General features: G+C 35.9%; 1 protein-coding gene across 3 annotated transcripts in view; it reads right to left on the bottom strand.

Moving 5' to 3' along the window:
- Positions 1 to 23,352, bottom strand: part of ADAMTS19 (ADAM metallopeptidase with thrombospondin type 1 motif 19) — a 241,553-nt gene that overhangs the window by 46,781 nt on the left and 171,420 nt on the right. For all 3 annotated transcript variants that reach the window (XM_045487730.1, XM_045487737.1, XM_045487746.1), the window contains 3 exons: positions 19,102 to 19,182; positions 4,907 to 5,064; positions 718 to 871 (listed from right to left, as the gene is read on the bottom strand). In XM_045487730.1, the coding sequence (XP_045343686.1) occupies positions 718 to 871; positions 4,907 to 5,064; positions 19,102 to 19,182 (393 nt within the window). The remainder of the gene's footprint in view (positions 1 to 717; positions 872 to 4,906; positions 5,065 to 19,101; positions 19,183 to 23,352) is intronic.

Here is a 23,352-nt window from a genome sequence, read left to right as displayed (position 1 = left end):
AATCTGTTGAATCTCTGGGAATCAAGGATCTCATTAGTAGGATTAAGTGATTTGCTAGGCTCACATTTTAGGCCGAGGTAATTTTGGGCTTTTGCCTCCTTAAGTTCTACTATGAAAAAATAATTTAAAACCTGTGAGTGAAGTTTCGAGATACATCCATATTTTATAGAAAATAGTGACATATACTTTTGAAAAATCAGAAGAAAGCAGTGGGGGGAATGAAATGATGTCCTCCATGTGCTCCATCTAGTCACCCTAAATATGCAGACGGCAAAGAAGCAAGCTGGAGGCTGCTCCTTCACAGCACCCTTATATTTATTGCAGGTCTACAATTCTTGTGGGTAGAGGTACTCCAGAATTTGAAGCTGTTAAGATTCTAGAAAATTAAAAAGTAAATACAGAAAGTAACTATAAAAGCATGATGCATGATGGAACAGCTTGTGTGGGGTCTAGGGCAACCCTGCAAGCAAATGCACTAATATTTACACAAAGCAATGCAATGAATCACTGTAAATGACCTTTTTTCAATTCACGTCCAATTTTGCCACAGAAGAGTTCGGCTTTTAGGGGCCAAATGTGTCACAAAAAACTGTCAGGTTCCACTCCTTTATGGAGCTTGGAATTTCAGAGAAGGGTTTGCAGAGCTGTCTTAATTCTCAGTGAGTAATCAGAAAACAACTACAGTTTTGGTAAGATAAATATTGGAAAATCCTTCACCTCCTCCACACGTGGCATCACAATCTTCCCAGCCTGTGTGCGTCCACATGAAAAGGGGTTCGGGTGCTTTTGAGCTCTGATTCTCTGGAAGAGGGTCCGACGGGATAGTATATTCATAGTGAAGACCATAATTTTGGTCTTGAAATAGCAGCACCTATAATATATGAGAGTGATCAAGGCAGATGGGTTAAAGGAGAGCACAGACAATGTGAAGTCTAATACCAAGGATACTGATATCTTAAAACACTTATTACATGGTGTGCATGCTCTTTTTACATGCAGAATTGTGACATTATTACTGAAATCTTCGAAGTGTCATACTTCTGAAAAGACTGGTGTTACACATTTACCTCTGAGCTAAAGACAACATGAAAAACGGCCCACTTAATGAGGTCAGAGATACCAGATGATTTTTTTTTTTAATCTATGAATAGACTAGGCAGTTTCCCAAATTATGATACATGTAGAAGATGAAGTTAGTGGAGGGGACGGGGCTATCTGCCCTACCTAACTTCAAGAGATAAGCCACAATCTAATGTCAAACGTAGACCTTCCACTCATAGAAAACAGAAAGATGGACAGAAAGTCCCTGTGTCACTGGTAGAGGAAGAGGATAGAAGACTTTGGGAATCACTTCACCCCAGAAGGGATAGAGAACGTCTAAATTAACCAGAGAACAACAATATTTTTCCATGTTGCTTAAAGTTAGCTTCCAATTTTGGCAAGATTACTGATTTTCCATTTGCAGCAAAGATCATTTCATTTGAAAAGAAATTTATGTTAAAATGAACTCTTTAATAAATATTAACTTAATAATGGTACAGTTAGGTACACATATGTAAACAGTGCAACAAACCAAGAAAAATGCATGAGGATAACTGCACACTGGGCCACACTGGACTAGCACATAAGCAGAGACTATGTCTGTTTTGCTCCTCCCTGGTGCCCAGTGCCAAGATTAGAAGGACATCATCTTGGGCAATCATGTCTATTTTAAATGAAAGAGGGGTGCCTGGGTGGTTGAGTAGGTTAAGCATCTGACTCTTGATCTCAGCTTGGGTCATGATCTCATGGTTTGTGAGACTGAGCCCCACATCGGGCTCTATGCTGACTGTGTAGATCCTGCTTGGGATTCTCTGTCTCTCCCTCTCTCTCTCTCTGCCTCTCCCTCCATCTCTCTAAGTAAGTAAATAAATAAACTTAAAAAAATAAAAACTTTAAAAAAATAAAAAATAAAATAAAATAAATGAAAGAAAAATGCCTGAAGTATATTCATTTTAAATGAAAGAATGAATGAGAATATATGTTCCTTTAGAAGTACATTTACACAAAATATGTCAACTCCATGGAACATACTACTTCTTTGAATCTGAGAATCTATACAATGCAATATCATGCATAAATCATTATCTAAAATTTATATTTTGTTAAATTATTAAAGAACTTTGTTGGATATTAAACCTCTATCAAGGGAGTTGTAATGACAGGTAATTTACAGTTAACACTCAATGGGAAAAAAAATTACATGAGCCCAGGGTTAATTGTCTTTCCTTTTTTTCCCTCAATATTCTGCTCAATATATCAACAGAAATGCTAAGATATATTTTAATATGTGGATCTGGGAACTAACATACTGGAATTATAAATCAGTTGTATCAATAATAAAAATAATAGTTTTTAAATTCATGTACACATAACGTACTGGGATACTCATTCTAAGTACATCACAGTGTTGATTTTGGCATTAAATATCGCATTTGATGTTGCCAGTTATAAGTGACTTGGGGCTAAATGAGTTAAGAGAGAGAGAGATAGAGATTGACTTATCTTGTTTATGGACATAACCAGACTATTACATAGTTTTTAAAGGGATAAAAGGAACATAAATTACAGCTATTTGCCAACTTCTTTAATTTAATGAAAACATGTCTCTTTTTCCTTAAAAAACTACCTTTTCATTGATAGAACTTTAGATTGTCCGTGAATATCTAATGCCATTTAAAATAAAGACATTGGCTACAAAATCATTAGCTCGCTCTTAAACCATCTGAGTTTGGCAGTGTATCTCTGCGAGAAGGAAAGTGTGACCGCGTTACAGTTGAGGGGCACATTTTGAAGCATGGCAGCAGAAGGTATTGCCTTTCAAAATTCAGTACCGGCTTTCAATCTGTAATAGTCATTAAAGAAAAATATCTTAGAAGTGCAGTTTCCCTTGGATTACTGAATAAATCCAGGTCACATAGATGCCTTCTTTTAGACATAGTTCACTGACTTTAATTATGTTTCATGCTTCCAGGAAAAACCTTGGTAATTACCAGGCCGATTAAGGATTCTGCAGCAAGGAAACTCCTCTGCCCAACATTGAGATCTCACAGACCGTTTTAAGATTTTGAATTAGAGACTTAATAAAGAGCACCGGTCTTGTTCCATAAAAAATGTAGGTTACATTCATATAAGGCAGGTTACCCGGTGGCATTTTCTGCAACCCAGGCATTAAAAATTGGTTTGTTGTTGATAATGTTGTTATTATAAGTGACCCAATCATGGAAAGAGCCAGATATTGGTCATACAGTGTTTGGTTAAGTCACTTTTTTTTTCTTTCTCCAGATGGCATAGGGCACAGAGTGGAGTTTCCAATTCAAATTAAATAACAGGATCCAAAGAAACTGTGAGGAGATGAAGAACATAATGATTGAAAGTATATGCATACTTATGATCCCATGCTGTCTGGTGTGAAGAACTTACATCTAAGCTTTGTATCAGGAGAGACTGATTAATACCTGGTTTTTATTCACAGCTGAATGACTTACGGTGAGACGCTGTGCCCGTTACTTAAGCTAGTTCATACTAAGTGTATTTTTTAATCTGTGAAATGGAACAGTAATAATACATATCACTCAGGGTTACTGTAAGGATTAAATGCTTTAATGAATGCAAAGCCCTTTGGAACAGTGTCTGACTCAGGGCTCAGTGAGTGGTATGTATGATCATTACTATTAAGATCTGGAGCAGAAGGTCCCCATGCATCTCACTTGGCTCCCTTCCTTCCTGTTGGTAAGGTCTACGATTTCAGTTCCATGAAACACTGTTATCTGAAATGTGGTCACTGGACCAGCAGCAGTGACATCATCTGGGAGCTGGTCAGAAACGCAGAGCTCATGTCCCACCCCAGATGAAACGAATCAGAATGGGCATTTGAACAAGAACCCCAGGTGATCTGCAGGAACATTAAAGCAGAAAAAGCAAACGGGCTGATATGTGATTTGAACCTCTGGCTCCTAGACCAGCAACACAGATGTCTCCAATTGAAGACAAATTCAAAACTTGAATTGCGTGCCGATATTAAGTAATGTGGCACACTACACTCCAAATAAACAGTCAGTTGATCGTGTTTTAGAGTTGTTTTTATGTGTGGACTTAAGGAGGTGTTGAAGTGTCTGAATTTCAGACTTTGCCACTAAGATGGAGAACGTGCCAGCTGTGCAGTGAGTGCTTGGCTACCGAGCCATTACCAGTGACTGCAAAGATCAAGGTCAAAAGGGGCATGTGAACCGGCCACCAGCTGGGACACAGAGCCCCAGCGTTCTGCTCCCTTCACTGCATACTCGGTCCTGCCTCATACTGAGTCTTTTACTACATGGTAGTAAGAAACACTCAAATTTTCCTAATTCTTTATAGGAATCAATTCACCTATAAGAGAACAGAAGAGGGTGATTGGAAGCACTGTTAGACATGTTTACCAAATCTTTTCCCAGGGAGGATATCATTTTATCAAAGGCATTTTATATAGATTCAGAAAATGCCCATTTCATCGATGCTTGAAATGCTATGATTGGCCACACTCATACACTTGGATGTATTTACAGACATCCACTCTGGTTAGCGATTCATTAAGATGCTGTTAGTAAAATTCCTCTTAGAAAAAATAGGCTCCTTCTTGCCTGATGATTTGCTTCTACTTTGAGTCCGTGAATTCCCTAAAACATCTTGTTCTTCCCCCAGTAATTTCTGGCTTTGACATTGTGATTTAGAATACATTAAAATGAAAACCTAAAAACCCACCTCTTAGATAATTTTGAATGTCTACCTGACAATTCAACCTTGGAAAAAAGATTAGACAAGGTACATTGGGAAAGCCCTTTGCCATAGGAATCTGATTATGCAATGTCATCAGTTCGTCCCCTCATACCAGGAGGTGTAGAGGTGATGTGGTAGGACCTTTGGCGGAGATCTTCTCCCAGAGGCCTCGTCTTACATAATGAACAGTAGTGCCCGCTAAGTTGAAAGCTCCCGAGTGTTCAATCTTCCAGTCACTATTAATAGACTGCTTTCCAGTGTCTCGTAGAGCTATAAAGAGGTTCAAAAATATTATGACAGTTGAACATGTCCTTATTTTGTTTCAAATGATTTTTTTTAATTGAAACTTCCAGACTCTTCCACATAATTGAATTCTCTAAGAGACATTTATATGAAGGTTAATTGAAGGCTTTTATGTCATAGTTCTATGAAAATGTTTTGATAAGGTAAGCCAATAAATCTTCCTAAATATTGTTTAAGATAATCTTCATGGATTGAATATTTGACCATCTCCAAGTTTTTTTATATTATAAGTAATGCTCAGATAGATGTACCATATAATGTGTATATCTGAATATTTGCCTCAGACAGAATCCCAGATTTGGAATTACAGACCCAAATATGTTAAACATTTAAAGACTGTGAGAAATATTTTTAAATTGATTTTCACAAATGTTGCATCAATTTAGGCTTCTGTAACAGTGATCAAGAGTACCCAGCTTCAAATACCTCATGGAAGCACCTTTTTCTTGTATAATATTTCATCATGACTGAACAGTTATCAGCTATCAGCTATAAAGTAGGAAATGCTCAAAACTTCTGGGACCTCCCCAATTTAACAATTATAAATATGTTATCTGGCTTTATTGAACTTCTAATCTAACTGGAATACGCTGAAACTCGTGTGGGAAGAATGAAGAAAACCTGTCTGAAAGATATCATTTCCTGAGGATGTTAACCAGGGGAAAAGAGAAGCAGAGAAAGAACATTCCGGACCGAGAGAGCTACACATGGGAAGGCCTTAAAGGTCACAGCTTGGTGAGAATCAGGGAGCAAGTATGCAGGACACCAGATGCGCTGACGGGGATCACAGGAGGAGGCTGGAGAGGTAAGGAATCGCCGGACCTTATAGGCCTTGTTCATGTTTTAAGGGTTTTTTTCCTAAGAAAAAATACAAAGCTATAAAAGTTTGTGAACAATGTTGTATAGAAATGGACCGATATGGAGCAAATTTGGATGGGGAAGACAGTATATAACATTAACACAGTAGCCCAACTGAAAGTAACGGTAGCTTGGATTCAGGTATTGGAGAAAAATACCAAGAGGCATTTAGGAGTGAAACTGATAATATGTGATGATGACTTGGCTCTCGTGGGTGATAGGAAGTATGAGGTATGATGCAACGCTTTTAGGATGAGAAAACAGGTGGGTTATGACAACAAATAATGAGATGGGAAAGACAAGCAAAAGAACATGTGTGAGGAGAAATACCAGGAGTTAAATTATGAACAAGGTAGATTTAAAAAAAATCTCTTGTTTAGTTGCTATTGGGGTTAAAGGTATTTTTCATTTGCTTATGAGTCATTTGCATTTGCATTTAAAAATTTTAATTAACGAAATAAATTATTAATTCTCTATTAAGGCTTTTCTGGCCCACTGAGGGATTTTTCTGGTGCTAATATTTCCACTTTATAAGTGATGTGTCAACAAGATTTTCGAAATTTTACCTTATCAATATTAATTTCTACCAAATAATAAGATTATTATGTACTATCCATAAAGTATATTTTAGATAAATCTGAAAACATATATGCTTAATATTTTATGAAAAATATGTAAGTATTCACGTTTACCTTGAATTTTAAATTTGAGAGGGAAATAATGGTGACAGAAAACTCTTACCACTTTGCAAATAGCTATTACTATCTACAAATAGATATACTTCAGATAATGCTAAACTGATTTAAAAAATGATTTTGCCTTGGGGGCGCCTGGGTGGTGCAGTCGGTTGAGCGTCCGACTTCAGCCAGGTCGCGATCTCGCGGTCCGTGAGTTCGAGCCCCGCGTCGGGCTCTGGGCTGATGGCTCAGAGCCTGGAGCCTGTTTCCGATTCTGTGTCTCCCTCTCTCTCTGCCCCTCCCCCGTTCATGCTCTGTCTCTCTCTGTCCCAAGAATAAATAAACGTTGAAAAAAAAAATTAAAAAAAAAATGATTTTGCCTAAAAGATAAAATATTTCCTTATATTTCTCTAAAATCTATTAAATATTTTAAGAAATCTTTTTGGCCTAGATCGGTAACTGTGGTCCATATAATTCCATATTGTTCCTGTATTTCAACATATACTCAGGACATAATTATAAAGAAACATTTCCTGAAAATCTCTAATAAAAATGCCTTTAAAAACCTTCCGGGGGTGGCTATAGTATAATGTTTAGACTCAACTGATATTTCTGGAATTCTGCATTCCCCTCAAAATGGCACACACAGGTACCTGAAAATCCACATAATTTATAAGCTTAATAGCAACCTCATATGAAGAATTAACACACTGTGTATGTGATGTTTCTTATTTTATGTTTTTATTTTTAATTCATTAGCTTTAAAAATAGGTTTTTAGAAAACCTGTTTCTGGCCGTACCTTAACAAATGGAAGCGTACTAACTCTCCCACTTTAAACAATGAGGAAACTAAAAATATATGAAACAACTGTTTTCAGACACTGGACAATGTCAAGAGAGAACTGAGGTCCTTAAGAGAAGGAGAACAAATGAGATCTCTAAAATTGTTTGACTTTCTGCCTGAAGATTTTTACTAGACCAAACCACAGGGAAGGGGAACTCAAGAAAATCACAGATAAAAACGACTTCAGTGAGATGACGACACAGAGAATGGAGTTCAAATTGGCTAAGGCATCTGGAATCTGTTTTATGGAGTACTGGAGAAGAGGGAGCTACACAGAGTCAAGCTCCAAAAATCTGCTGAGGTGTTCCTTTGAGCCTGTGGCTAAATACCAAGGTGTAAATAAGTGTGGTGAGATTCCTCAAGGCTGGGAAAAAGCAACTACATAGGGCTTGGAAACTATACAGCTCCTGGATCTCATGTAGGGTTGGAAGACATACGAGTTCTATTCATTCAGAGTGGGTAGATCTTACTGAACACACAGAGACTTCAGTGGAGCACATAGAAAATGTGCACTTTAGAAATAAGGCTGGACTAGTCCCAGAATAAAGGCCACTCTGGACCCACCCTAACAAAGCCTTTACAAAAGCTACAAGAAGTTAAGCTGATGTGAAATTAAATTGAGTGGGCAGCAAAATAAAACTCAACACTCAATAAAAAACAACAGCCATTCGGAACTGTCACATTAACAGTGTCCAGCATCCAACCAAAAAATTACTAGATATGTGAAGGAGTCAGAAAATGTGACCCAGAATCAGGGGGAAAAAAATCTGTTAATAAAATAGACCGAGAAATCAGAGAGATGATGAAACCAGCAGACCAAGACTTAAAAAAAAAAAAAACCCAACTAATATATGTTCAGTATGCCCAAGAATTTAAAGAAAAATCTGTAATATTAAAGAGAAAAATGGAAACTTTAAGAACATAAGCAAATCAAATTTCTCACAATAGAAACACAAAATCTCTGAAACAATAAATTCACTAAATGGGCTTAAGAGCAGATTAGACATTGAAAAATAATACAGTACACTTGAAGAGCAGCTGATAGATTAGAAACTAATTGGAATTCAAAGAGAAAAAAAAAGGCTGAAAAAATAAAGAGACTCACAGGAAATGTGATAAACTCACAGTGGTATAATTGGCATCACAGAGAATAGGTTGTAGGCAGAAAATTATTTGAAGACATAATGCACCAATTTTTTCCATATTTGATGAACACCATAAACTTACTGTACTATTCAGTACAAGGGAACCCAAGCATGATAAGCACAAAGAAAGCCATACCAAGGCATATCATAATCAAACTGCTGGAATCCAATGATGTGAAGAATAATCTTAAAAATGGCCAGAGAGGAAAAAGGCACATTATATATAAGGAAAAAGGATTACAAACTTTCTGGATATACTATCAGAACTAATACAAGCCAGAAGACAATGAAACATTACCTTTAAAGTGAAAAAAGAAAATAAAAAAAAAAAAAGGAAAACCAAACAAAATATAGAATTCTATATCCAGTGAAAATATCCTTCAAAAGGAAAAAAAAAATACACTCTCGGAAAAACAAAATTTGATAATTTTTCTGCCAGCAGAGTTGCTCTGCAAGAAATGAAAAAGCACAGGGGTGCCCGGGTGGCTCAGTCGGTTTAGCATCTGACTCTTGATTTCAGGTCATGATCTTACGGTTCATGAGATCAAGCCCTGCATCGGGCTCTGCTCTATCAGTGCAGAGCCTGCTTGGGATTCTCTGTCTGTCTCTCTCTCAAAGTAAATAAATAAACATTAGGAAAAAAATGTAAAAGGACAGAAGTTCTTCAAGTGGAAAGGACATGGTTCCAGGTGGAAATGGGTGTCTATGTGAAGGCCTGAAGAATGTTGGCACCAGTAAATGCATAAAAATACTTAAGTAAGCTTTTTCATTACTCAGTTCTTTATAGGATGATTGGCTTTAAGGCAAAAATGATTACATCTGTTTTGGTGATTAAAGCATATGTAGAAATAAAGTGATTAGATGGAATGTACAAATAAAATGTATAATAGCAAAAAGGAGGAGAAGCAGGTAAAGGGAAGCACACTGTTTTAAGGAACTTATATGTAAAATGGTATAACATAATTTGAAAAGAGAGTGTAAGAAGTTAAAAAATGCATTTTGTAAATCCTAAAGTGACCACTAAAGATATAAAACAAGAGTTATATGTAGCTAATAAGCAAATAAAAGAGATTAAGTGTAAGGCTAAAAAATAGTCAGAAGACAGAGAAATAGGGAAAAAGGAATAAGAAGGCATAGAAAACACAGAAAATAATTCACTATGCCCATAATTATATTATATTTAAATGCATTAAGGATATTGGTGAAAAGAGAGAGACTGTCAGGCCAGAAGAGGAAAAGAAGACCCCACTCTATTCAATTCAGAAAAATAGGTAGATTAAAACTAAATGGATAGGGAAACTTAAGCATGAGACACTAATCATAAAAAAAGATATACTGACTGTATTAATACCAGACAGCATGGACTTCAGGGATTTCCAGAGATAAAAAAGGGATTTTTTAAAATGTCATTTAAGGGGCACCTGGGTGGCTCAGTCGGTTAAGCGTCTGACTTCAGCTCAGGTCACGATCTCGTCATCTGTGAGTTTGAGCCCCGCGTCTGGCTCTGGGCTGATGGCTCAGAGCCTGGAGCCTGCTTCAGATTCTGTGTCTCCCTCTCTCTCTGCCCCTCCCCTGTTCATGCTCTGTCTCTCTCTGTCTCAAAAATAAATAAACGTTAAAAAATTTTTTTAAATGTCATTTAAATTTAACTTACTTCAAATGCAAAATTCTAAATGCCATTAAAAATATATTAAGGAAACGATACAATCCTAAGTGTACAACAGAAAAAGCATCAAAATGCATGAAGCTGGGAGCCTGGGTGGCTCAGTCAGTTAAGCGTCTGACTCCAGCACAGGTCATGATCTCACAATCCATGAGTTCGAGCCCTGTGTCAGGCTCTGTGCTGGCGCTCAGAGCCTGGAGCCTGCTTCAGGTTCTGTGTCTCCCTCTCTCTCTGTCCCTCCCCTACTCATTCTCTGTCTCTCTCTGTCTCAAAAATAAATAAAAACATTTAAGAAAATTTTTGTAAAAATGCATGAAGCAAGGGGCACCGGATTATCTCAGTCACTAGAGCGTGAGACTCTTGATCTTGGGGTTGTAAGTTCGAGCCCCATGTTGTGTATAGGGATTACTTAAAAATAAAAAAATAAAAAATCTTTAAAAAAATGCATGAAGCAAAACTGACCTAATTGAAAGGAGATACAGACAAATCCACAATTTCAGTCAGAGATTTCAATAGTTCTCTTTTCCTAATTTATAAAGCAAAAAGAAAATAAACAAGAATATAGAAAATATAAACCAAATGGAGCTAAGTGATGCTTAGAGAAGAGTCAGCAACTGCAGAATATAATTTTTTAAAGTATAAATGGAACATTAACCAACATGGGTCATTGAAACAAGTCTCAACTGAAATCAAACTCAATGTATTTTCTTACCACACAGATTTAAACTAGAAACCAGTAACAAAATATCTATTAAAAAACTTACAAATATTTGAAAATTAAATCGTACATTTACAAATAACCCATGGGTCAGTCAAATCAGAAAATTACAATGGTAATTTGAAAGTATTTTTAACTAAAATTACAGTATCTATAAATTGTGATATGAAGCTAAAGCAGTGTTTAGATAGATAAACTGTCATAACAGCAAAGAATAAAGGAGTGAAATCAATTATCTGAGTTTCCACCTTAAAATATATAAGAAAGAGCAACAACAAAGGCAATCAATGACACCAAAACTTGGTTATTTTAAAAGATCAAACACAGACACTGCATTACAATAGGAAAATATGACAAAAAAAAAAGCTTTAGGACAATAAACTTGAGAAGGTAAAGAAATGGGTTAATTCTTTGTAGACACCAATTACCAAATCTGACTCAAGAAAAAAACCACCTGGATATATATATGGTACACACACATACACTGAAGAAATTAAGTTGGGCTTTAAAAACCTTTCCACAAAGAAAATACCAACATTCAAACATTTAAGAAAAAATACTACCAATTTTAAACAAAATAGAAAATAGAAGAGGAGGGGCTCCTTCCTAAAAATAATTTTTCCTGAGACAGATAACAAATATAGGGGCACCTGGGTGGCTCAGTAGGTGAAGTGTCTGATTTTGGCTTGGGTCATGATCTTGCTGTTTTGAATTCAAGCCCTGCATCTGGCTCTGTGCTGAGAGCTTAGGGCTCTGAGCCTGGAGCCTGCTTCAGATTCTGTCTCACTCTCTGTCCCTCCCCCACTCTAGCTCTGTCTCTCTCTCTCTCTTACTCTCTCTCAAAATGAATAAAGAAAATTAAAAAAAAAAAGATAACGTGTAAATACCTGTATTTCATTGTTACCTTCATAAGTAACACATTGATTAAGAATATTTATTTGTATTTAGGGTCACCTGGGTGGCTCAGACAGTTAAAATCCCACTTTGACTCACGTCATGATCTCCAGGTTCATGAGTTCACCTTGGGCTCTGTGCTAATGGCTCAGAGCCTGGAAGCTGCTTTGGATTCTGTGTCTCCCTCTTTCTCTGCCCTTCCCTCACTCGTGCTGTCTCTCTCAAAAACAAACATTTAAAGAAAGGATTTATTTGTAACTATTAGTCAGGAAAATTACATTTTTATATATTTTAGAGCCAAGTGTTTTTAGAAAAAGTAAGTTTTTGCAAATTTTTATCTGACACTATGGCTTGCCTTTTAATTTTCTTAATGATGTCTTTCAAAGAGCAACAGTTTTACTTTTGGCGAAATCAAACACATTCATTTCTGGGTGAAAGGGTTGGTATTTTTGTACATCTATTGTAAAGAAATCCTTGTGAAGCACAATGTCTTAAAGGTTTTCTCTTATGTTTTTTTGCTAGAAGCTTTAGAATTTCAGCTTTTTTTGTTTAGATCTCCAATCCATTTTGACTTAATTTTTATGTATGATAAGAGGTAGGGGCTAAAGTTCATTTTTTTGGTCCTCATATAAATACCCAGTTATTCCAGCATTATTTGTTTAAAGAATATCTTTCTCTTCTGTGCTGCCTCAGAACTATGTTTAGAAGTTAGTTCATGCCCACATTTGTGCTTAATTTCACTATGAAGATAAATTTTCCCACTTTTCTTTGTCAATTTTGCTTAAAAGCTCTCAAGCTATATTCCTGGGTTCATATAATTATAAAATTATATTATTTAATGATGACTTAAATGCTTAGATAATTATTCTGTGACTTCTTTCACCTCAGACAATGCATTTTCCTTTAAAGTGAGTTCTGGGGGCGCCTGGGTGGCGCAGTCGGTTAAGCGTCCGACTTCAGCCAGGTCACGATCTCCCGGTCCGGGAGTTCGAGCCCCGCGTCAGGCTCTGGGCTGATGGCTCAGAGCCTGGAGCCTGTTTCCGATTCTGTGTCTCCCTCTCTCTCTGCCCCTCCCCCGTTCATGCTCTGTCTCTCTCTGTCCCAAAAATAAATAAACGTTGAAAAAAAAATTTTTTTAAAGTGAGTTCTGACTTATATTACTATGGCTCTATTAGTATTTTTTTGGTTTTTATTTTTCCTAGTATAGTTTTCCATTCTTTGATTTTCAGTTTTTGTGAATCTTAGATGAATACCATATACCTGAATTATTTTCAAAATCTAGTCTGACAATTTTTGTCTTTTAACTAGAGATTTTAGTTTTTAAATGCATACTAAGACTGCTAGTATGTTTTGTTTTATTTACACTATCTTATTTTGTGCTTTCTTTTTTCATTTTTTCTGTATATTTCTATTATTTTTCTTCTATCTTGTATTCTATTGATTGACTGAATTTTTAAAATTTAATTTTGAAAATTGTACTTGGCTATTTGAATATGTGTTTAGTCCACTTTTGCTTATTTTTAATATTTTTAATTTTTTAATGAAATATTTTTTAAATATTTTAATATTATAAATTTTTTATATTTTAAACAACTTTATTATTTAAAATTTTAATATTTATATATTTTTGTTTTAAAAATATTTTTAATATTTTAAAATATTTTTATTTTAATATTTTAAAAATATTTTCAATATTTTAAAACAATTAACTATAAGAGTTTTATATTTTCTGTATATGATGCAAATGTATATCTGATTCTGCTCTCCCTTATTTTTACTGCTTATTTATGCTCACTGCTCATAATGTTTATTTCCTTTTGTGTTTTCTGAACATTTCTTTACTACAAAATTATATTTGTTGAACCTTATAAAATTCCTTTGAGGCCTGGTTTGAAGGTGCATTACTTCAAAAAGGATTTACCTTTGCATATGCCAGCCACCTTGGTAACTTCCTTAAAATAAATGTCTTGGAGTTTTGTACTTCATAGCTGGGTAAAATGGTGCTATGAATCCAGAGGAGCATTTTCTTTGGGTTACGAACCCTCAGGGAGGTTGATTTTCTACTTCCACCTAGTATCAAAATTAATACCGACACATTTCTTGATCTTTGATGGAGCAAATCCATTTCTTTGTCTCCTTCACGCTGAGCTTGTAGTCCTTTGGGGTCCTGCTTTATTTAGGTGTCTCCTGTTAGAGCCTCTACTTTATAGAGCCTCAGGCTTTGTTTTCTGTCCACCGTGTATCCTGGTGCTCAAAATCTAAACTGGTCACCAGGATTAAGCTTAAGTGGGACTTCGGTCAGCCTAATACTTGGCTTCCTGTTCTTACTTTGTTTTTGGCACGTGAAGGCTCCTTAATTTCTTTCCATTTTAGAGGTAAGTTTAAAAAAGTGTTCTTTTTTTCCTCCTTTTGTAATTTGCTCAACAGTTTAAAGTGTTTTTAGTGAAAAGTTTTTCCATAGTGGTTTGCAGGCAAAACTGCAGGCAAGGTAAATGGACCCATATGACCTTTTTTATTAGACTTTTAAAAATCATAAGCTACAGTGATTTTTGTAAAGATATAACATATGGTCGATCTGAACTATTCTCCATTTTGGACTTCCTGATTAATTATTAACAAAACTGAGCCATGATATTCAGAAATGCAGATAATAATTACATATGGGAATATAATTCAGCGAGTAATGTAAAAGAATAATTGTATTGGGAGGGAATTAACTGTCTCCAATGAAATTATAGTTTTATATAGACAAGTTAATTTGTTAAAGATTAGCTTTCCAGGAAATAATACATTTTCCTGATGCTATTTCAGATAAAGATTTTCAATAACTTCCTTCCAATGTCCAAAGAAGCCTTTAGGAAATGTGGTTTATGATATGTATTCTCTACGATAGGCTTGAAATCTAAGATTTTAGGGTTAAAATCGAGGATTTTAATACTGTGCCATTTTTTCCCCAAAATTTCCTCTCATCCATGTGTGCTATCTCAGCAAATGCCATTATTATTTGCCCAGTTGTTTAATCCATAAACCTAGAAGTGATCCTTGAACTTTACTTTCTATCCACACATCCATTCTCACCAAGTTTCATGAGCTCAACTATTTCAATGTCTCTAGAAGCCACAGAGTTCTTCCCGTTCCCGGTCTGTGACTGGATCATACCACTGGCCACTTTCTCTTCATCCTTGCACCCTTCTCCTAATTCATCAGAATAGCTGTGATTGATTCAGTTAAGAAGTAAGGAAACTTCTATTTTCAACACGAATCTCCCAAGTAGTATTCAGATGGTTCAGGAGCACTCGTGCTATTTCCTTAAAAAGTAAGAGACCCTAGTAACTTATGCCTAATTCTAAGCACAAAGAAAAGTGACAATCATGAGGCCAGAGACTTAACAAAGACGTGGGATTCTGGGGCGCCTGGGTGGCTCAGTCGGTTAAGCGTTTGACTTTGGCTCAGGTCATGACCTCACGGTTCGTGGGTTCTAGGCCCATGTTGGGCTCTGTGCTGACACTCGGAGGCGGCAGTCTGCTTCAGATTCTGTGTCTTCCTTTCTCTTTGCCCCTCCCCAGCTCATGCCCTGTCCCCTCTCTCTCTCTCTCTCTCTCTCTCTCAAAAGTACATAAACATTAAACAAATTAAAAAAAAAAAGACATGGGATTCCGTTTTTAAATTAAATGCTCTTCTCATAATAAAAAGTGGTTGGAGATTTATGTTTAGAGATATACATAAGGGAAAGAAGATGGGATCTGGCATACCTGGAGGTAGTGACAGGAGAAGAAAACCACCACTTCATGATTTATATTCCCCTGAGTTAATGCTATATAATTGATCTCATTAGTTAAGAAATGGGGAGAAAGAGGGAGATTGGGGGGGAAGTTCAAGGAAAATTTGTTCATGTAGGACATGTACTTTAAAATCACAAGCATAATGTGAGAGACAATGAATTAAAACAAAACAAAAAAAAAAAAACAAAAAGTAAAAAGAGACAGTAGGAACAAGATACAATGGCCACACTGCTTGGGCTTAAATCTAGGATCATGGTTTTTTAGATGTATGATCTTGGGAAAGAAACTTAAATTCTCTGGTCCTCTAGTTTTTGATTTAAAAAAAAAATTAGTGGTGCCTACTTCACAGACATGTGAAGATCTATTTAGCAGATATATTTAAAGAACTCAACCATACTAATTATTATACAAGTATGAACCATCTTTTTTTAATTAAAATTCACTCAAAAAAAGTCTTTATTACTTTCTGTGTGCCAGAGTCTGCTTTAGTTACTGTGGATAAAGCTCTGAGAAAAATGATCCCTGCCTTCAAAATTAACGCTGGAAGATACACAATATAAAAGCACGTATGCAAACAGAGAAGAAAATTCAGATGGTGATGGTGGTAGGTGCTCTGAAGAAAATAAAGCAGGACAATGCAGCAGAGAGTAGCTTGATTGTGGGTCACGGTGGTTATGGAGAGAAAGTGATATATCTGAGTAACTGACAGGACTTGCTGATGTATTAGAGTGGTAAAGGCAACTATCAAGAAGAACTAGTTGTGGTATAAACTCCTGGATAGAAATTAGTGACTGTGGGGTCATAAATAATGGCCCCCCAAAAGATACCCGTGTCCTAAAAGATAGATATCGGACAAAGTATCTTCTCTGACCACAATGGGAAATGATTTAGAAATCAGTAACAGGGAAAACTGGAAAATTCATTAACGTGGAAATGAAACAACACTCAAAAAGCCAATGGATCAAAGAAGAAATTATGAGGGAAATTAGAAAATATCTTGAGACAAATGGAAATGAAAACAACATAGCAAAATGTAGAGGACACAGCAAAAGCAGTGCTGTGGGTGGAAACTTAGAGCAACAAATGCTTACATTAAAAAAAGAAGATCTTATAAAGTTAACAACCTGACTTTATAAGCTAAGGAACTAGAAAAAGAACACACTAAATCCAAAGCTACCTAAAGAAGAAAATAATAAAGATTAGAGCAGAGATAAATGAAATAGAGAATAGAAAAATAATAGAGAAAACTAACAAAACCAGAAATTGGTTCATTGAACAGATGAACAAAATCAACAAAACTTTAGCTGCACTTGACTAAGAAAGAAAAATAAAAAAGACAACTGAAAAGTCAGAAATGAAAGTGCGGACGTTACAACCGATGCTGCAGAAATAAAAAGGATGGTAAGAAATGTACTGTAATAATTCTCATGCCAGTCAGAATGGCTCATATCAAACAGACAAGAAGTAAGAAGCTTTAACTAGGTTGTGGAGAAAAAGAAACCCTCATGTACTGTTGGTGGGAATGCAAACTGGTGTAGCCACTGTGGAAAACAGTACAGAAATTTCTCAAAAAATTAAAAATAGAAATGCCATACAATCCAGTAATTCCACCTTCTATTTACCCAAGGAAAATAAAACACTAATTCAAAAAGATATATGCATCCCCATGTTTATTGCAGCATTATTTACAATGGCCAAGATACGGAAGTAATCTCAGTGTCCACCAAGAGATAAAGAAGGTGTGGTGCATATACACAATGAAATATCACTCAGTCAAAAAAAAGTGAGCTCTTGTCATTTCTGACAACATAGGTGGACCTAGAGTATTATGCGAAGTGAAATAAGTCACACAGAGAAAGACGGGTTGATTTCATTTATATGTAATCTCAAATGAACGAACAGAAACAGACTTATAAATACAGACAACAAACTGGTAGCTGCTAGACAGATAGGGCAGTGGAGGGATGGGCAAAATAGGTAAAGGGGATTAAGAGGTACAAACTTCCAGTTATAAAATAAATAAGTCATGGGGATTAAAATTACAGCTTGGGGAATACAGTTAATTATAATAAGACCATATGGTAACAGAAGCCCGCTGCATTCGTCACGGTGAGCACTGTGCAATGTATAAAGCTGTCCAATCACTATATTGTGCACCTGAAACTAATAGAATATTGTATGGCAACTATACTTGAATAAAAATTTTAAAAATGTATATGCTAACAAATTGGATAGCCTAAAAGAAGTGTACAAATTCCTGGAAACACAAATCTTACCAAGACCGAATCACAAATACTTATAACTAGCAAGGATACTGAATCAGTAATCAAAAGTATCCCCCAAAAGAAAATTACTGGATGTTAAAATGGCTTCACTGGTAAATTCTATGCAACATCTAAAGAAAAACCAACATCAATCCTCACATTTTCCAAAGAACTGAATTGGAGGGAAGACTTCCTAATTCACACTTAGGAGGCCTAGCTCATTTTTGATACCAAAGCTAGACAAAGACACTACCAAAAAAAAGAAAACTACACAGGAGCTTCCCTTATGAACATTGATTTAAAAATTCTCAACAATACACTAGCAAACCGAATTCAGAAGCATAAAAGGCATTCAAATCAGAAAGGAAGAAGTACAATTATTTCTGATTGCAGATGATATGATCTTATACGTAGAATATTTACTCTTTTACCAGACCTAATCACATTAGATCCCTTTTATCCATGGATGCCATAACTACAGACAACCATTTCATATGACTGAATTGGTTTGTAATTTTGATATGTGAGCAATATGTATTTTGGCAACTGAGCATTTTCTTTCATATATTTAAATCATTAATTGGCCTCATTAAAATAGCTGATACAATTCTTTCCATATGCAATACTTAAACATTTAAAACACTCTCTTCATAGGTGAATATACGTAAAGTGAGGAAAGGAAACAGCATCATTTCCCATCAAAACATTAAATCCTTTCAGTATGTCAGAATTTTTTTGAGAATCCCACAAGATTTTCTATTTCTAAAGGAATCATATGCACAGACACACACATATATGCATTTGTACATGCAATAAATGTGAATGTGTATATGCACATATGAAATAAACATGTTTATGAAATATGTCTGCACATGTGTGAAATAAAACATACCTAAATCCTCCAATGAGATTTTTTTTTTTATAACACAGCGTAACATGTGGAAGCAATTTATACTCTCCCAAAAACATAGACAACCAGATTGCTTTTGCTCTGATAAGTCCCTGGGAGAGAAGGAAAGAAATTCCCACTCGATATGACAAGAGGTGCTTCCTGGGAAATTCAAACATGTAACTAGAAACAGATTGATGTCTTCGTCATTACAGAACTGTCAGGGCAGGGAGTGGGGCTCGTACTTGGATCGGCTCTGTGTCAGGTTACCTAAATAGCTATGTGCCGGCTTTTCCTCCACAACTTTGATTCTTCTTGCTCCAGCAGGTATCACCAGCACTTCTACATAACCTGTAAGAGTCAATAAAACACGAAATAAATCTTGAATTCTCTTAAGATCTCTTTTCTTAATTGACTTGCTCTTTTTTTCGTTTGGTTTTGGTTTTTGCTATGGTATTTCAATACTTATGGAAAGAAAAAAATGCATACAAAAGCTGTCATCATTGAAAGGGGAGAAATTTCTTGGAAAGATGTTGAGTCTATAGCAGTATTAAGGGCAAAAAGGTAACTGTATTTTATGTTAAAAAACATAAAGGCTCATTGATCTCTTATGAAGTAGGAGGGGGAAAAACCACAATGGTAGAGCTCAGTTAGAAACACAGTAGATCATGGAACAAAATAAGTAACTTCAGATTTTGCTCATGAAACTCCTTTAAGTTAGAATGTGTGGGGAAGAAGGAAAGGCAGCTGGAGAGAATGCAGCTGGCAGGATCAGGTCCCTGGAGTAGCTGAGAATAGGACAAGAGAGACCCAAGCACTCCCTGAGGAGATTAACAAAGGGTTTTGAAACTGGGGCTGGAGACAAGAAAGTGTAAGGTTGCACCTTGCAATCTAGCATCACCCTGAAAGATGTCAAACAGCTAGAAGCAAGACCCAATTAAGTGTTTGTTAGAAAACCCTTTTTAGCAGAGGTGAGGAATGTAACACTTGAAGTGAAATAAGATAAAAAGATAAAGTGAGATAAAAGAGAGTTTGCAGAAAAAGTCACAATTAAGACTTCATTTAGTGCAGAATAGTTATACAGCAGACACCTACTTTTGGCTGAGTAGTTATGCTTTAAATTTTAATATTATAATATATACAATATAGGTAATATTTAATATTCTTAACATTTGTGTAGCTCCATGTATCTGATCAAAGTCTAACTTCAAAGCTAGTAAAAAGGCACAATAACTGATCCCAGAGTTGTCATCTGTTGATTAATTTTTCAAAGTCCCGAAACTGTTTATAATTATTGGTGTAAACCCAAAGGTAGCACACACCCCACCCGGTGGCAGTGGCTGGAATCTGAGGCATGTGTTTTCTGAATCATAATTTCCATTAGTGAATGCTGCTTATCCAATTTAACCATTGTTAGCAAATGAAATCATACAAGCACGATCATTTTGAAACATGAACAAAGTAGGCGGTGATGAAAGTAGAAGCAAATGTTTACTACCGATTTATACACAGAAGTACGGTAAGAAGATCTGTGCACTCAATGAGCTCATAATGAAATTGGAAAGACAAAGCAAAAATACCTTATACAAATATGAGTTAAATAAAAATTCAAAAATTATGTAAAAAAGATCATATGCAGGATGGTATGGTTAACTCCCTGCTTAAAAATATAAACCACTCTTTCAATAGTCCTCCTCCTCTGATTACATCACCACTCAAAAGGTTCACTGCTATTTTTAACTCACGGAAGTGGGATTTTTTGTTTTCCTCTTAAATTGTTATACACATTACTCATGTTTGAGAAACACTGGCATCAACTCGAATCACTCAGATTCAGAGAAGAGAACATTTCATAGAGTCAAGTAAAGCTTCACAAAGAAGTAAACAGATGAACTGTCATTGAAGAATGGACAGGAATTGGATATGTATAAAAAAAAAAGTATGAGTTAGCTGTATGCAAGGGAAAGTAAGAGAGCAAGTAATATTTTTGGTAGTACATAAGTAAAATAATTCTGTCAGAAAGACAAGATGTTAGAATATGTCTCTGTTAAACAGAGTTTTAATGCATGCCCAAGATACTGAATTGATCCATCTGAAGTTAGTGAACATAGCAAGGAACTTGGTAATCAGCTACTGGTTTGGAGAAGCTTTATCTGAGAGCAGTATGCAGGATGCCTAGTGATAGGCGAGTTGTGGATTAACTGTATTGGGAGGCTAACGTAAAACTCCAGGAGCACGAGAGGCTAAGGAAGAAAACCCAGTAGGCCCTGCGAAGAAAAAAAAAATTCTGAACTGACAACCAATAGAAAGTAGGGAAATAAACACTGAACACAAAGCTTTCTTATTACTTATGTGAGAATGCAGCCATAGTTTATAAGAAAATGGAAGTCAATCTTTGATAGTTCTGATAAGTTGAACTTCGCAAATTATAGTTAATAAACCAACATAACACACTAGTGAAAATAGCTACGAAGAACTCTGGAACATCTGGAACTCCAGAGAAAGACTAGGCTATTGGAGTACTTTTGTGAGGTGGTAATATCAGCCATGGAAGTAACTGGAGAAAACTGAGGGAGAAGAGAAGTGAAGGACTCAACCTAGGACAGTCATAGCTTTAAAGAGAGAGACTGAAAATAAAAAAGAATCCAGAGAAGGAATAATCATGAGAAGGAGGAGATCTGGCTGTTCTGGTGCAGTGGGATCCTATAGATTGGATTGTCTTAAAAGAAGCCGTTGCTCAACTGTGTCAGAAGCTGTAGAAACATCAAAGAGAAAGATGACTAAGGAGAGCCCCACTGAATGTCACAATCAAGAGGTGACTATTTATCTCTGAGCAAAGTAACTTAATAAAGTATTTGGAGAAGATATTAAATTTCAGGATGTTAAGAAAGAAGAGGAGAGAGAGAGAGAGAGAGAAGTAGGGGGAGTTACTGTAAATTCCTATTTGAGTTTAGCAGTAAACTCAGAGGTCTGTTGTACATGAGGACAGTAGGTTATGTCTACATTTATAGTTCTATCTAGAGCAAGTGTCATTACTCAACTGGAATCGCTTAAAGGACAGAGGAGTTAGATGGAGTTTCAAGAAAAAAGGGAGAAAGAGAAATACAGAGCAAAATGATTTGAAGAGAGATGGCCAATGAATGGGGACCTAGATAGTTTTCAGTAGGTAAGTCATTTAGCATGATTGAGAATGTGCATTTTTAAATTTATTTTTTATTTTATTATTTTACTTCTTAAAGGCTTATTTATTCATTTAGGGAGAGAAAGAGAGAGCACCAGCAGGGGAAGGGCATAGGGAGAGAGGGAGAGAGAGAATCCCAAGCAGGCTCTGTGCTATGAGGGCAGAGCCTGACGCGGGTCTCAATCCCATGAACCACGAGCTCATGATCTAAGCCAAAATCAAGAGTTGGTGGCTTGACCAACTGAGCCACCCAGGTGCCCCAGGATGTGCATTTTTTTAAAGCAGTGAATATGAGAGTGGCTACTGCCAAGTTTAGTAGTTGGAATAAAGTCTGCGATGTCAAAATTGTAAATTTGATCCTCATGTTGGAGAGTTGGCTTTGTTCACAGGAACATCCTATTTAATAACCAGAGATTCCATTCTTAAACAGACCTATTAAAATGCCAACAGCAATCACTATCTTCATGGTAGTAATAATGATAAACGTCAGACTGTGACTAGCTATGTGCTAGTCACTATTGTAGGCACTTTACGTATTCATTTAATCATAAGGGTAACATCCAAAGTAGATACTACATTTCTCATTTGATAGATGAGAAAATAAAGGGAAAGGGAAAAATTACCATTTTCAAGACTGCTTTCACAGTAATTAGGTGACTGAAGCTGTGACCTAAGATCTGTCTGATTCCACTATGGACTTCGAGCTATGACCCGCTGCTATTATTTCATGCAATAGAATCCATAACACTATGACTCTCCACTGCTGTGCCAAACATACAAGCAAAAAGTCTAAGAGGATGTGTTCCTTATACAGGATCAGTATCATCATCTCTTATGCTAAGAATAACACATTTTATGCCCATTTTCTTCTTAGTGTATACTGATAACTATCTAGCTCTATTATCAGCCAAATATACAATTTATCTTTAAAAATTCCTTTAAAAATTATCCCACATCTAGGCAAGTTACAATGAGACATGATAAATGCACTAAGAAAAAAAAAAACCTCCTCAAGTTTATTTTCTAGCTCCAAGAAAAATGATTTAACAAACTCTAAATAGAGCACAGGGACCGAAAACACCCACATGTGTCTGCACATGTGTTACTCATACAGTATATATATACAGTGTCCATGGCCAACTGGACCAAATAAGGCTACAATTCCTTCAAGAAATTCTAGGAAGTCCATAAACATAAGGATAAAATTGTCTGAAGAGAAATGTACAAAACATTCCCTAAATCACAAGGAGATGAAGCCCATGATATAATTAAGGGCTCATACAGATTTTTGTTTTTAAAACTTCCTAAAATATAATGTTTCATTATGAATTACATTGATA

The sequence above is a fragment of the Leopardus geoffroyi genome, chromosome A1 (genome assembly GCF_018350155.1).
Source record: "Leopardus geoffroyi isolate Oge1 chromosome A1, O.geoffroyi_Oge1_pat1.0, whole genome shotgun sequence".
Taxonomy (NCBI): Eukaryota; Metazoa; Chordata; class Mammalia; order Carnivora; family Felidae; genus Leopardus; species Leopardus geoffroyi.
The sequence above is the reverse complement of the archived record's forward strand: the minus strand, read 5'-3'. Positions and strand labels throughout refer to the sequence as shown.